Consider the following 14,699-nt stretch of genomic DNA (forward strand, 5'->3'; position numbering starts at 1 on the left):
AGATCTGATTATTGGCTGAGAGAACAGACTTGCTACTAAATCGGTTGTGATGTGTAATATACAGTAGGTAGATATTAGGCCTAATCTGTGAATTAACAATGTGTATATAACATGAAATCAGACAACCCAAACAAGACCAACACTGACTGATATACAAAGAACTAAAACAAAAATACCTGTATGGTCCAGAAATGAGACATGTAACAGGTGTTTTATGAGGATGATATGAAGTAGACTGTTTCAAATATTCATCTTCACCCTGCAGCTGAACAGCTTTGATAATAATAGCCTAATAGCCATAGTGATCTTGCTTCTTTTCATATCAAACGCCATTATCATGTCGAATTAATGTTTACGTTTTGAAACATTACCTAATTAAATGTATACTTACATTTTGGATACTGAGCAGCTCGTGATTTCCAGACACATGTATAACTGGGGTTTAACAAAGTTTATTATGTCTCATTCGGCGCTTCATCTCTAAAGGCGAATTAATGAGAGAAAATGTGTTTGTTTTTTTACAGTGGGAATAAAACTAGCGCTCTGTCCCTTTATGAGAGCACATGCATGTTAAACAGTCTACGCTGAGAGGATTTTCTGTCCTATAGAAAGAAACTGTTGATTTCTTGTGTTCCAATGTGTGGATTACGAATTTTCACCAAGATGTAAAAACAAAAAATGTGGGGATTTCGCACATTGTGAACACGGAATGTGCGGGGATACTTAAAGTGTTGCATAAGACGTTAAATCCCACTACGAAATTCATTAAGTGGGTTTTTTTCCTGCTATTTTCTACACATTGGTATAGCTGCTGTTAAGACACTTGGAAAAGAGCGAGGACAGTGCTAGGAGAGTGCGCTCGGTGTCTGCACGATCTTGTGCATGCACGCAACTGTGCCTTGGTGCGTCCAGTATATTATGCATTTGCTCGTCTTTGCGAGATAAATATACACGTGCTCGCTCCTCGGTTAGAAGACTTCGTTCGCTTCGTGTCATTTTTGTGCTCTCTCGCTTGTTGTTTGCTTGCACTAATGTTATAAATGCAGCACTGGCCCGATTGGGCAAGTGACAGTTCTAGCAACTGGCCTGAATCTTTCTCACACTGCCCCTGGGCCATCAGGCAGTCCTTATTGTCGAGCCCTGCACATGCAATCACAACAGTGACTAAAGGTTTGCGAAGCATGCAGACATGATTTTAGTAATGAGATTTCACAGAATGAGTTTCATTCTGTGTCATTTGAGTCATCATTGAGTCTGTGTCATGTATTTGGCGCCATCTCCTGGTGGCCATATGTAACATTGTGCTTCATGTGGATTATCTAATGATCTATGCATCTAATTACCTTGTGTGTGGGCACGTTTGAAAGATAATCACCTCTTCTAAGTAATGTTATGTGATATGTTCTGTTTCCTGAAGTTTTAAGTGAAAACGCAGCATATAAGCAACACCAACATAATTGTCAAAGACATATACTTAGCTGATACTCGCTATATTTTTGTCTGTGAGTAAAACAAATAGGCTGGTTGTATTCTGCTCTTTGAGAGCTTTCCAGCAATATATGACACATGGCTATTTGATTAGTTTGATGTTTTAACGGATTGCGATAATATGTACAGTGCAAATGTTTTTATAAACATTATCCAAACAGAACACTTTCAAAGCACTTGTTCAGTTTTGGTCATAATGCCTACATGCATTGTAAAGTAGAACTTCTAAGCTTTCAAACGCTACCTATTTTGTGTTGGTCAGGACTGTATTTATTAATACTTGACGATTATTTTGTTTTCTCGCGGGCCCGCTGGTGGGTGAGCTTAAAGGGTTAATGTATAGAGTCAGACAAAAAATTTGTATCTCATCATTGACCCATTTGTGTTTATTTTGTCTTCTGTTTAATGACTTTTCAACTCTGTAATCAGGATGCTATTTGCCAAGCAACCCTGAAGCAATCGTCCTCGACATCGACTACAAGTCAGGAACTCCTATGCAGAGGTATTGCAAACATTACAGAGTGCCATAAACTCACGTGATATCTCTAATTAAAATGCCATTTTCAAGACTGATTTATGGGATTTATAGAGTAATGGCGTCATTAAGCTGCTTGTTTTCACAGTGCGGCTAAAGCTCCTTATCTGGCAAAATTCAAAGTCAAGAGGTGTGGAGTGAGTGAGCTGGAGAAAGAGGGTGAGTCAGGGATGATCTTCCCTTCATAAACCATGAACTTACACTGATACGATTGGTTACCATTTGGAAAGAATTGTGTGTACAGTTTCCATACTGTTCTAAGTGGTCTTTCTGCCATGTCCAGGCCTGCGCTGCCCGTCCGAATCTCAAGAGGAAGCTGATGAGAATTCTGAAGCACCTCAAAATGTCTGCTGGCAGGCAGCCATCTTTAAAGTGGGCGACGACTGCAGACAGGTCTGTATATTCTGAAACATCTTGTTCAACTTAAAGGAATAGTTCACCTAGTGTACACTGGAATAAACATTTAGTTGGCCCAACAACCATAACTTATTAAAAATAAATAGCTTCTACTCAGAAATGTACATATTTAAAACATTTTTAGCTTTACTTAATTTTCATTAATGTGTACAACACAAAATATCAGTTTTTAGGATGACCTTAGAGTGATACATAAAGTAAATGAGTAACTGTGAGTTCCTTGAACTTCTTTGGCTTAAAATCCATAAAATTAAGTTTTTAAGAACAACTAACTCAAAAGATCAAGTACAGAACTGAGGTTGCGGGGAATACCCATAAGCCCTTGCGCTTGAATCATTTAAGCATGCTTGTTTGGTCAAAAGGAACTTATGTGAGCATTTAATTAATAATTAGTTGTTATTAAGAGTTCATAGAGATTTTAGCTATTTTTAGTATTAATAATGTTGTTTTACTGTAAATAGCTGTTTCGTGTAAATCACCATTAGGGTGATTAGTGTTCCCTTTGGTGAAGTTGGATCCTGTTCAATTCATGTCATTTTTCCTTGTGCATGTAAATGTGCTTTGCTGAAGTGCAGCTTATATGCACTTCTTTGGGAAATCAATTTAATGACTGACCTCAGTCATTATTTTCTTTAGAGTCCATAAAATTAAGTAAAAAAAAAAAAAAAAATCATGTACACTGATGAGCCAAAACATTATGACCACCTGCCTAATATGCTGTTTGTCCTCCGCGTGCCACCAAAACAGTGCCGACACACAGAGGCATGGACTCTACAAGACCCCTGAAGGTGTCCTGTAGTATCTGGCACCAAGACATTAGCAGCAGATCCTTCGAATCCTGTAAATTGCGAGGTGGAGCCGCCATGGATTGGACTTGTTGGTCCAGCACATCCCACAGATGCTCAATCGGATTGAGATCTGGGGAATTTTGAGGCCAGGGCAACACCATGAACTCTTTGTCATGTTCCTCAAAACATTCCCGATCTATGTGTACAGTGTGGCAGGGCGCATTATCCTGCTGAAAGAGGCCACTGCCATCAGAGAATACCATTGCCATGAAGGGGTGTACCTGGTCTGCAACGATGTTTAGGCAGGCGGCACGTGTCAAATTGACATCCACATGAATAGCTGGTCCATGGGTTTCCTAGCAGAACATTGCCCAGAGCATCACACTCCCCAGTGTTTCCCATTAATTGACTAGACTCTGGCGGCCCGCCACAGTCTAATTTGCCCCGCCACGGTCTCATAATGAACCGAAAACATTTTTACGCTTCTCATCTAAAATATTTTTGCACTTCGCAGTCTCATAATAGCATAAAATAAAAGGTTGTGTTTTGCGCTCTCTCTCGTGTGCCAGTCAGCTGCAGTCAGTTCAGTCAGCTCCTCACCCGCTGCTGTAAACTCACGCACTCTCACACACTCGCAGATATATGCACTGGAGTATTCCTGGATCCGTCTAACGTTATTTGGTTGAGGAGGACGACAAATCTTTGAGGTAAGTAACATTAACTAACATTAAATGTATCCACTGTATTTATACACTACTCCACACACAATTTATCATCATCAGTGTACAAGAGCAAACAGATAATATTACTGCCAAAGTTAGAATCATGATGATTAACGTAAATTAATGTTAGCTTTACTAGGTTAATTGGCATAACGTTACACTGCTTACGGCTTCACTAGCTAGCTATCATTAGCAGTCTGAGGTAACGTTAAAAGATAAAAAGCTGAAACTGACATCCCTAGTTTGTACCCTGCTTTTCAGAATGAGCATACAAAAATATTTTAAGAGACGTCAAACCCCAGATGAGGAAGAGACAGCTAACGCTGAGGTAGATAGCTGGCTAGTAAGCAGAGTAAGTAAACAGGAGTAACTGGCGAATTTTAACGTTGCTTGTTTCTTTGTAGCATAACAGACTCCAGGTAAGAGGAGAGACAGCCTCAGGGAAGGTAGTTCCCCCAGGGAGAGGGTTAGTAGGGGAGAAAGCCTCCCCTGAGGGGGGGACAGCAGGTGTGTTTGACAGCAGAGAAAGGGGCAGTAGTTTCAGTGCTTTAAGAGCACAAAATTATTTACAAGAGCACAACACTAGCCTCTTAATTTTGCTCTCAAAGTGCACCAGATGGAAGTATTTAACTTCAAAATGTACAAAATTTCTACTCAGAAATGTAATGTACAAACGGCACACACGTACACGCCCGTCTATGTGATGTAAAAGAAAATGGGACTCATCGGAACTGCCGACCTTGTTCAACTGTTCCAAGGTCCAATTCTGACGCTTGCGTGCCCATTGTAGGCACTTTCGATGGTGGACAGGGGTCATCATGGGCACTCTGACCGGTCAGCGGCTACACAGTCCCATACGCAGCAGGGTGTGATGCACTGTGTGTTGTGACACATTCCTCCCGTAACCATCATTAAAATTTTCTGTGACTTGTGCCACAGTAGACCTTCTGTCGGTTCGGACCAGACGGGACAGCCTTCGTTGCCCTCATGCATCGATGAGCCTTGGACACCCAACACCCTGTCGCCGGTTTGTGGTTTGTTCCTCCTCTGCTCACTGTCAGTAGGTACTCACCACTGCTGACCGGGAGCACCCCACAAGCCTTGTCGTTTCAGAGATGCTCTGACCCAGTCATCTGGCCATAACAATTTGGTCCTTGTCAGAGTTGCTCAGGTCTTTACTCCTGCCCATTTCTCCTGCATTCAACACGTTGACCACGAGAACTGATTGTTCACTTACCATCTAATCTACCCAGACCTTGACATGTGGCCTTGTTAGGAGATGATCAGCGTTATTCACTTCACCTGTGAGTGGTCATAATGTTTTGGCTCATCTGTGTAATTGTTAATTTTAAAACAATTTGCATTAGTTGTTTTTTTTTATTTTTCTCCCTATTTGGAATGTCCAATTCCCACTACTTAGTAGGTCCTCGTGGTGGTGCGGTTACTCACCTCAACCCGGGTGGTGGAGGACAAGTCTCAGTTGCCTCTGCTTCTGAGACCGTCAATCCGCGCATCTTATCACGTGACTCGCTGTGCGTGACACCGCGGAGACTCACAGCATGTGGAGACTCATGCTACTCTCCGCGAACCACGCATGACTTACCACACGCCCCATTGAGAGCGAGAACCACAAATCGCAACCACGAGGAGGTTACCACATGTGACTCTACCCTCCCTAGTAACCAGGACAATTTGGTTGCTTAGGAGACCTGGCTGGAGTCACTCAGCACACCCTGGATTCGAACTCGCAACTCCAGGGGTGGTAGTCAGCAATTTGCATTAGTTGTTAACAATATTCGTGACATACCTTTTTAAGTAAATGAAGTTGAATGAACTAATACATTTGTGCATATCTAACAAAGGTTTTCTAGTTGTGCTGACATAAAATAAACATAATTATTTTCAATTTACTCAAAGTGTGATGCAAAAATGCTACATATAAATTTTAAGTAAATACAACACATCTTTTTTTTTTCAGTGTACAAATATTCTGTCACTCAACAGGCAGAAATTTAGGTCGTTGTTCCTTGAAAATCCTCTGCTTCGCCGAAGCACTGAAATCTCATTCACTCCGATAGTTATTTTACAAATTACCAGCCACAGATGGTAGTGATATAGCTCGCTGTAAATTGTATTTAATACTGAATATTCCTTTAGGCTTATCTTTCAGGAAGATAATCCAGATTTAAATTGAAAATTTTCAAAAACATTTTTGATTTCCTGCATCATTAAACTGATCATTTGGTCTCTCTGTTGTTAGGACATGCTTGCTCTTCAGATTATCGGTCTGTTCAAGAACATCTTTCAGCTCGTGGGTATGGATCTGTTTGTGTTCCCATACAGAGTTGTGGCCACGGCTCCTGGAGTGAGTGCATCTCCATTTTTACCATGATTCATATTGTTACTCACCTGTTAATGTGCCGCTCACATGCATTCCCTGTTTGATTTGTTTTCAGTGTGGCGTGATTGAATGTATCCCGGACTGTAAGTCACGTGACCAGCTCGGCAGGCAGACAGACTTTGGCATGTACGACTACTTCAGGAACCAGTACGGAGATGAGTCCACCCTGGCCTTCCAGAAGGTGACGAACATTTCAAAACCAGCAATCTGGCTGACTGCACCATGGCTTAAGTAAACTATATAGATTAACTTCCTGCGTGTCTATGCATCTTTTGGAATTTCTTGCTTCCTCTCTCTTAAAGGCTCGATATAACTTCATCCGTAGTATGGCCGCATACAGTCTGCTGCTCTTCCTGTTACAAATCAAAGACAGACACAATGGAAACATCATGCTGGACAGCAAAGGACACCTCATACACATCGGTCAGTTGAGCAGGTTTTCTTCTAGAGGAAACCATTTTTTAGGACCATTTTCAACCCTGTCTCTTAAAGTTAAACACTGTTTTTGCTTCTGCATCTTTAAAAGCCGGTCCACACCTCAAATGTTTGTTTTCGATAATTTATTACTGGTGATATAACTACATAAATAAATGATGATAAAAACTACAGGTAAAATAAATAACATTAGAAAGGTGTCAGCTTCATTATTTTATTTTGACACAAAGATAGGTAGGTCTATTACTATAATCAGCTGACTTCAGCACCACTTGTTGCATTTATATGCCAATGGCAGAAAAAGAATAATAAGAAAATCAATACAAATACAGTAAAGTTTCAGCATATTTGGTTTTAGCTTTGCAGATGTACATTGCTGATATCCAAAAACTAGATATAGGTATTGCACTAACTGAAGAGGCAGATGTGTCGCTTATTCTTAAAAATCGAGATTTTGACATTATTGTTTTTATGTGAATAAATAAAGGTACATTTGTAGTTTCAACATTACTTGTACTTCAGACCTTTGTCTTGTCGGACAAGAAAAACTAGCCTTCTACCATGTGACCCAAATTTGGTTTTCGACCGTTGAAAATGGGTCAAATTACGTCTAGAGCCATATTGAGAGCCCCTTATCTTTATGATTAATCCTTATAGGGTCTTAAAAATGAAGATACCAAATGAAAAGTTTGTACTGAAGCAGAAATTATAAAGATATTAATATATATGTAATACTTCTGAAGTTATAGGCACTCCAACTTTGGAAAAACAACACACAAAAAAAAGTGTCCTCCCATTTTTGGACTCGCACCATTGGCGTATAATAGAACAAGCGGTGCTGAAGTCAACTGATTTGAGTAATACACCTACCCATCTCTGTGTAAAAATAAAATAATGAAGCTGACACCTTTCTACGGTTATTTTTTTGACCTGTAGTTTTGCTCCAAATCATTGCTGAAAATTTTCTTATGACCCCCGCTCTACAAAATAATGGATTACTCGGTAAATATTGATCCATGGGATTAAAAATTTCGGCTTTCATAATCATTTATGTTTATCTTTCTTCAGAAAAAAATTCTAAAATGTGCTTGATTTGACATGGAAAACCCATATGGAAAAGCTAACATGTTTTTTGTTTTTTTGGCAGTTTAGTGAACTGTGGATGGAGTTTTGTGTTGTTAACGTTAAAATATGTCAACATAATACATCATACTCTTTTATTTCAAAAGTGCAATGGTAAAAATGGTGTTTTCCTTGATACGATTTGACCTATCTAATTCAAATCAATTCCTGTCAAGAGTTTCATTTTTTATATATTTTTGTGTCTCATAGACTTCGGCTTTATGTTTGAGAGTTCTCCTGGTGGTAATCTGGGCTGGGAGCCCGACATCAAACTGACCGATGAGATGGTGATGATCATGGGTGGCAAGATGGAGGCCACTCCCTTTAAATGGTTCATGGAGATGTGTGTGCGCGGATACCTGGCCGTAAGGTGAGATCTTAGAGCCGCTCTTCAATATTTCAGCATCCTGAGAGATGATGGATTAGATGAGACGTGTTGACAAGTGAGTCTGTTCGCAAAGACTTTGAGAGAGTCTTGGCTTCCCTCTGCGGGCGATTTCAGTCTCCTTCAAACCACCGAATATTTTACGATTGCTCCAAATGAGATAATTCGATCTGTTTTTGTCTTGAAATGAGAATTTAAGTTTGAAATAAAGTGGCTTTTAGGATTGAATGACTGAAACTTATCTTCTGCATCTCAGGCCATACATGGATGCTGTCGTGTCATTGGTGACCTTGATGCTGGACACCGGTCTGCCCTGTTTCAGAGGACAAACTATCAAACTCCTCAAGTATGTTACTGAGGATTATATGATAAATTAATGCTCTAATGTACCGTATCTTCTTTTGAAATGTTGATAGCTGTATGACTGTCCATTTGTGTTTTGCAGACAAAGGTTTAATCCCAACATGAGTGAGAAAGAAGCTGCTGCCTTCATGATTAAAGTCATAGAGCGCTGCTTTCTCAGTAGCAGGTACAAAACATCACTTTTATCACATAATATTTAAAGAAAGCATGAAATCAATATAGACTCTTTCTGATTGTGCATGCTATTTTATAGAAAAATACTCTTTTATCAAAATGGAACTGCTTTGAAACAACTTGTCTGCTGATGAAACCAAGGTCATGTGGGCAGAGAAAAACAACATTAAACTAATAATATCATAGCATACTTTTCTTAATGGAAACAAATCTGATGGATAAAATCAAGTCCTGCCCACATTATACCCTGCTGAATATTCTGCTTCACAGAACTGTGCCACATTACAGAATTTACCTGCATTGCAAATACCATTTTATGTTATCTTTCAAATATTTGCACGTGGATAAAAATCCACGGTATAATAATTAGGGCTGGGTAAAAATATAGTTTTCACGATGCATTGTGATCTTTGTTTGAACTCGATATCAATTCTTAAATCCCAAGATTGATCTTTTACTCTATGAGCAACCCTCCACAACAATGAAAGGAAATCACTCGCTTTTGCAACCAGATTTCACGCTATGCGACTAAAATGTATATATTTGGCAACTGGCTGGTAAATGTTCAGATTTCACTCAGCAGTAATTGTATAGTATGGTGGTGAAGTGTTCAGCAGCGAGATCCTTTAACTGCATGTTGAGAGTAAAAGTTGTTCCATGTCCAAAGACGAGATCCACGCGACCGATTTGTCATTAAATAATGTCTCTTTTAATAACGTTTCTGTTCTTTACAGTCAGTTGTTGATCAAAACAACAAAAATAAACATTAATTCTAATCAGGCATAACATTGATGAGATAAAGCTGTTTGAGTCTCTCTCATTTAAAGACGCTGTTTACAAAAATGCCGTCTTAAAGAAACAGTACCATTTTTTTTAACACGTGTTCAACAAATCAATGTAAATAGTACAAATATGCAATTAAACAATAAACATGTAACAAAATATAACATATGCAATATAATATCATATTTATTGATTGGATACATTGATTTGTTCATTTTTAAAAAGCTAAAATGTCACCAAAATAATGAAAAACTAATAAAATATAATTAGTAAGATTAATTTTTCGTAATGTACCTAGTTAGAAGGTTTCCTTTATAATTAACAGCATTAACTGGGAGAGAATTTATTTCATATGTAAGCAAAAGGGACATTATAACTGTAATATAACTATATTAGGGCTGTCGATTTAACGCGTTAATTCGGTGCGATTAATTATACAAAAAATAATGCGTTAAAAAAATGAACTCAATTAATCCTGTTCCCTGGACCATAATAAGTAATATTCCTTTTATCTGACCAATTCATGCTTGTAGTACCACCTGTTTCCTCTAGGGGGCAGTAAGCGAAACTCCAGCTTTATAGGCAACGTGCAGCTTACACAGAGAACAAACCACACTTACAGACAGCAGACATCACAAGATGAGAACACGTTCTTGCGTTCAAACACAGCTTGATGGAGTGCAAATCTGAACGCAGGGATCTCAGTTAAATTGTTTAATTTAATACAGTGACTTCCGGTATGTTTATGACGCGACACAACCGAGACGGTCCAAAAGCGTCCATCTGACGCAGGTGTACATTGACACGTCCTTAAACAAGCCCTTATATTAAAACTCGGACTGATTGACCAATTCAGTTGCAAAATGGATTGCTATGAACTGTAAACCAATGATAGGCTTATGTTCAATAATATGCAAATAAACAATATGTTGCATTCTTTTTGTATTGTCTTTTTTAATGCTTCACTTGTGTGCCAAAATAATGTAATGCATTTTAATTATCTGAATTTCTGTGTTTTTTTTTTATTTTATAAAATATATATTTTATTTGTAATTTAAATATAACTATTTATAATTATTTAATCATTATATACTGAATTAATGTTATTTGAGGGGCTTTCTTAGCAAATATTTATGTATGCGATTTAATTAATTGGCTGACCATGTAATTAATTCGATTAAAATGTTGAATTGATTGACAGACCTAAACTATATGAGTCGATATTGAATCAGAATCGATTAAAAAATGAGAGCTTGTGCATCTGAATCAAATCGAATCGGGAAATCTGTATCAATACCCAGCCCTTAATAATTGTTAATTAATAGTATTAACCCTCCTATTGTCTTAAGAAACTGCACCCTCCTTTTGTCCTTTGCGGTCATTTTTGACCCATATTGAAAACCATTTTAAATGCATAATTTCTTGATTAGTGTACAATGGCACTATAGACCCCCCCCCCCCCCCACCCGAACGAAAATCTGTTCTATTGTGGTCCCAAAGTGTATAATGGTATGAGGGGCTAAATTTGAGAAAATGTGAAATATTTTTAGGTCAAATTTGATTCATAGATGTACAAAAACTATTTAAAGCTGTAAAACATCAAGAAAGTCTGAAGGTGAAAGGTCACAAGTGGTTCTTCCCCTACTGGTCAAAAGTGACCCGTTAAGACAATGGAAGGAACAATTTGCTTTAAATTTACAAAAATATATTGTCTCTTTTATTTTGTTTGTTTTGATGGTCTTGACAAAGTCAGGTCGTTTGGTTCCTTTGCCAAAAACATAATTCGTTACAAAAAGGCAGTAGGAGGGTTAATAATGTCCATATTTGAGACATTCGTTACAGTCATGTGACTTCCTCTGTTCTGTGTTTCTCCAAAACAGGAGCAAAACCTACGACATGCTGCAGTTTTACCAAAACCAGATCCCATACTGAGACCGGACATTCTCCTGTGATCCGTCTTCTCTCCGTCTGCCATTATCAGTCTATTAGAATCCATTATGAGCACTTTATAGATCTGAATTATTCACCCGCCCTGATTGGCACATCCAGGTGTGTCATTTCCTGTCGTGCTGCCTAAGGGCATCTCTAGTGATTCGCTGTATTCAATCACTGCATGTATGTTCTCTGATCTCCCTTTAAGGCATTTGCCATGACGATTAGTGTTTGTGTGAGTTTTGACATTCCATTCCATGCGTTTGGATACATTCTATAACTCTACTTGAATCTTTACGTCTGGGTTTAGTTTGCGTCACCCAGAAAGCCATTTCTAAGACTATGGCACTGATTGCACTGTAGATTGCGTGCTGTCGGCAAATGAACTGTGTTATGCAATACATTTGTTATTGTATGTTGTGTTTGACACTGAAAAGCTGAATCTCACAAAACCTGTGAAGAACCTGTGACGTCCGGATCATACTTTACTATAAAATTCAAAATAAATTATTTTTTGCTTTCAGAAAAAGCCTATTTAAAGGAATAGTTCACCCAAAAATGAAAATTCTCTCATGATTTACTTAACTTTAAGCCATCCCAGATGTGTATGTTTTTCCTTCTTCTGCAGAACCGAAATTATGATTTTTATAAGCACATTTCAGCTCTGTTTGTCCATGCAATGTAAGTGAACAGGTGCCATCAGGCTTCTGGCTGTTTGATGGTTCAAATGCCGTATTTAGGCGGCATAAAAGTATTCCACACGACTCAGGTGGATCAAGTAATGTCTTCTCAAGCAAATCAATATTTTTGTGTAAGAAACAAATCGATAATTAAAATGTTTTTAACTTGAAATTGTTGCTTCCGGCCAGCATTGGATTGCTGTTTGAAATGACCTAACTCTCGCTTGACGTTTGTTCACCTGTTGTAAACAAAGCGCGCGCTTCTGACTTCTCACGTGAACGTGCCATTGTGCTTATCTCACTGATGTGTCGACTGCTGGCAGGAATCAGTTTGCTTCTGAAGAAATTAATTTTACTTTTATGCCGCCTAAATATGCCATTTGAACCGTCAAACAGCCAGCAGCCTGATGGCACCTGTTTACTTGCATTGTATGGACAAACAGAGCTGAAATCTGCTTATAAAAATCTTCATTTCGGTTCTGCTGAAGAAGGAAAAACATACACATCTGGGATGGCTTAAAGGTGAGTAAATCATGAGAGGATTTTCATTTTTGAGTGAACTAACCCTTTAGGACTTTTTGCATTTTTGTAACAATTTAACACACTTTGCCCTCAAATTGGAATTTCTGTAATGCAAAAAAAAATAAAAAAAAGATTATTTATCTTAAATTTTAAAGTGTTTAATCATCCTGACGTATTTGTCTTTAATGCTGATTTTAATAAAAAAAAATATATATATTAAATTTTGATTATATGATATGAAGTATTACAGTAAGAATTTGAGGGGAAAATGTGATGAGCTAACTCTTGTGAAAGTAACATCACAATGCAAAAAGTATTAATGGTCTTAAAATAGGCTTCATTGTCTATATGCAAAATATAATTTCTGATTTTGTATTTTTATTTATCATTTCAAAATTTTGTGAGATTCACCCATATTTCCCGTGCGTTTTCGACTAACCGGTATCTTCAACCCAAAAAGGAACATTTATGTTTTACTGACTTAACAGATAGATGGAGATCTTTGATCATTATATATGTCTTTTTTTTTTTTTTTACAGTCAATGGAAGAATCTTGCTAAGAAATGTCCAGGTCATATTTCATGCTAGAAGCAAAATAAAATAAAAAGTGCAGCAAATACATATACAGTTACACTTTACAAATGTACTTTACAATTGAAATAATATATATATATATATATATATATATATATATATATATATATATATATATATATATATATATTTATTTTTTGCATTTCAGTAATGAGAATTATGGGTGTAAATGTGTTTGATTGTCATCAAAGTAATGCCACAATGCAAAAGGTCCTGAAAACCATTCTTTTTCTTTATGCAAAAGATGTTTATTTCTTTTAATTTTGGGATGAAACATGACCCGGACATTTCTTGACAGTTGTCATGAGATTAGCTGTCTGAATAGATGAAAAAAGACAAGTAATTTGTACATATTAGAAACACAAGCTTTAGTCTTACGAATCATTTGCGTTTAATTTAATGCAGAAATCACATTATTTTAGCTGTATAATAGAATATAGAAGCTATGCTCAATTCATCTGTGTGCATATATGTATGATCGTCTTATATTTGTGACAGCAAGAATTGTTTTATCTGTTTAATTTGATTATTTTAATTGATTAGCACCATCGTTGACAATCAAGTCACTTATTGAATTGTTTTGTGTGAACCTGACGTTATCCTGTACCAATTCTCTCATGTTCACGATTGTCAGTGGAAAGTATGAAAACAAATATACCGAGAAAATCTTCATGAGTTGAGATCGTTTCATAACCTCAACATTGACGCCATTACCAATGACATAAATGCTGTTTGTCCACATTTGCACTTTTAATATTTCATTGCTGTTAATGTAATCAAATGTACAGAAATAGAAGACCTAAGATGATCCATTAAAATATAAACACTTGGACAGAAACATGTTCTATGTAATCTTTGCTGACTACGCCACATTTGTGAAACTGCTGTTACAGTAATCTACAATAATTGTGCTCTAGAATCCGATCGGTCCCTTCTGTGCTGTACACCTTGAGAGGACAGTTCAGATACTATGACTCCTGCCTCCATTAATATTTAATTGGTTGCCGCAGAATTGCTGAGCGAATCCTTAAGGGTGAGGTCACAGGGCCATCTCCTATATGGATCTACTACATTTAACACACACGTTTTATAACAGTAAGCTGCAGCTCTAAAATCTGATTGGACGAGCCATGTTTGAAGTCATTGTAAATAGTTAAAATAAACACTCTTACTGTGAATGAATATTCATTAAATTCTATATTTTAATGTGCCAGGTTGCTGTAAACCAATAAAACCGCCTACAGTTAATGGCTAATGAACGATATTTCTTGACGGAAGAATACTTGGGGTTAGAGATTTGAACAAAACGCAATACGTTTTAAACTTTGGATAACATGGATAACGTTAATCTCGTCAAC

At 37.5% G+C, this 14,699-nt stretch overlaps 1 protein-coding gene across 2 annotated transcripts in view; it reads left to right on the forward strand.

The window, feature by feature from the left end:
* Positions 1–14,179, forward strand: part of LOC127433172 (phosphatidylinositol 4-kinase alpha-like) — a 55,406-nt gene extending 41,227 nt beyond the window's left edge. For both annotated transcript variants that reach the window (XM_051684879.1, XM_051684880.1), the window contains exons 46-55: positions 1,918–1,990; positions 2,112–2,182; positions 2,307–2,416; positions 6,211–6,315; positions 6,407–6,532; positions 6,654–6,774; positions 8,119–8,278; positions 8,550–8,639; positions 8,739–8,822; positions 11,494–14,179. In XM_051684879.1, coding sequence (XP_051540839.1) covers positions 1,918–1,990; positions 2,112–2,182; positions 2,307–2,416; positions 6,211–6,315; positions 6,407–6,532; positions 6,654–6,774; positions 8,119–8,278; positions 8,550–8,639; positions 8,739–8,822; positions 11,494–11,545 — 992 coding nt within the window. In that variant the 3' untranslated portion in view covers positions 11,546–14,179. The remainder of the gene's footprint in view (positions 1–1,917; positions 1,991–2,111; positions 2,183–2,306; positions 2,417–6,210; positions 6,316–6,406; positions 6,533–6,653; positions 6,775–8,118; positions 8,279–8,549; positions 8,640–8,738; positions 8,823–11,493) is intronic.
* The last annotated feature ends 520 nt before the right edge of the window (positions 14,180–14,699 follow it).

The sequence above is a fragment of the Myxocyprinus asiaticus genome, chromosome 43 (genome assembly GCF_019703515.2).
Source record: "Myxocyprinus asiaticus isolate MX2 ecotype Aquarium Trade chromosome 43, UBuf_Myxa_2, whole genome shotgun sequence".
NCBI classification, from domain to species: Eukaryota; Metazoa; Chordata; class Actinopteri; order Cypriniformes; family Catostomidae; genus Myxocyprinus; species Myxocyprinus asiaticus.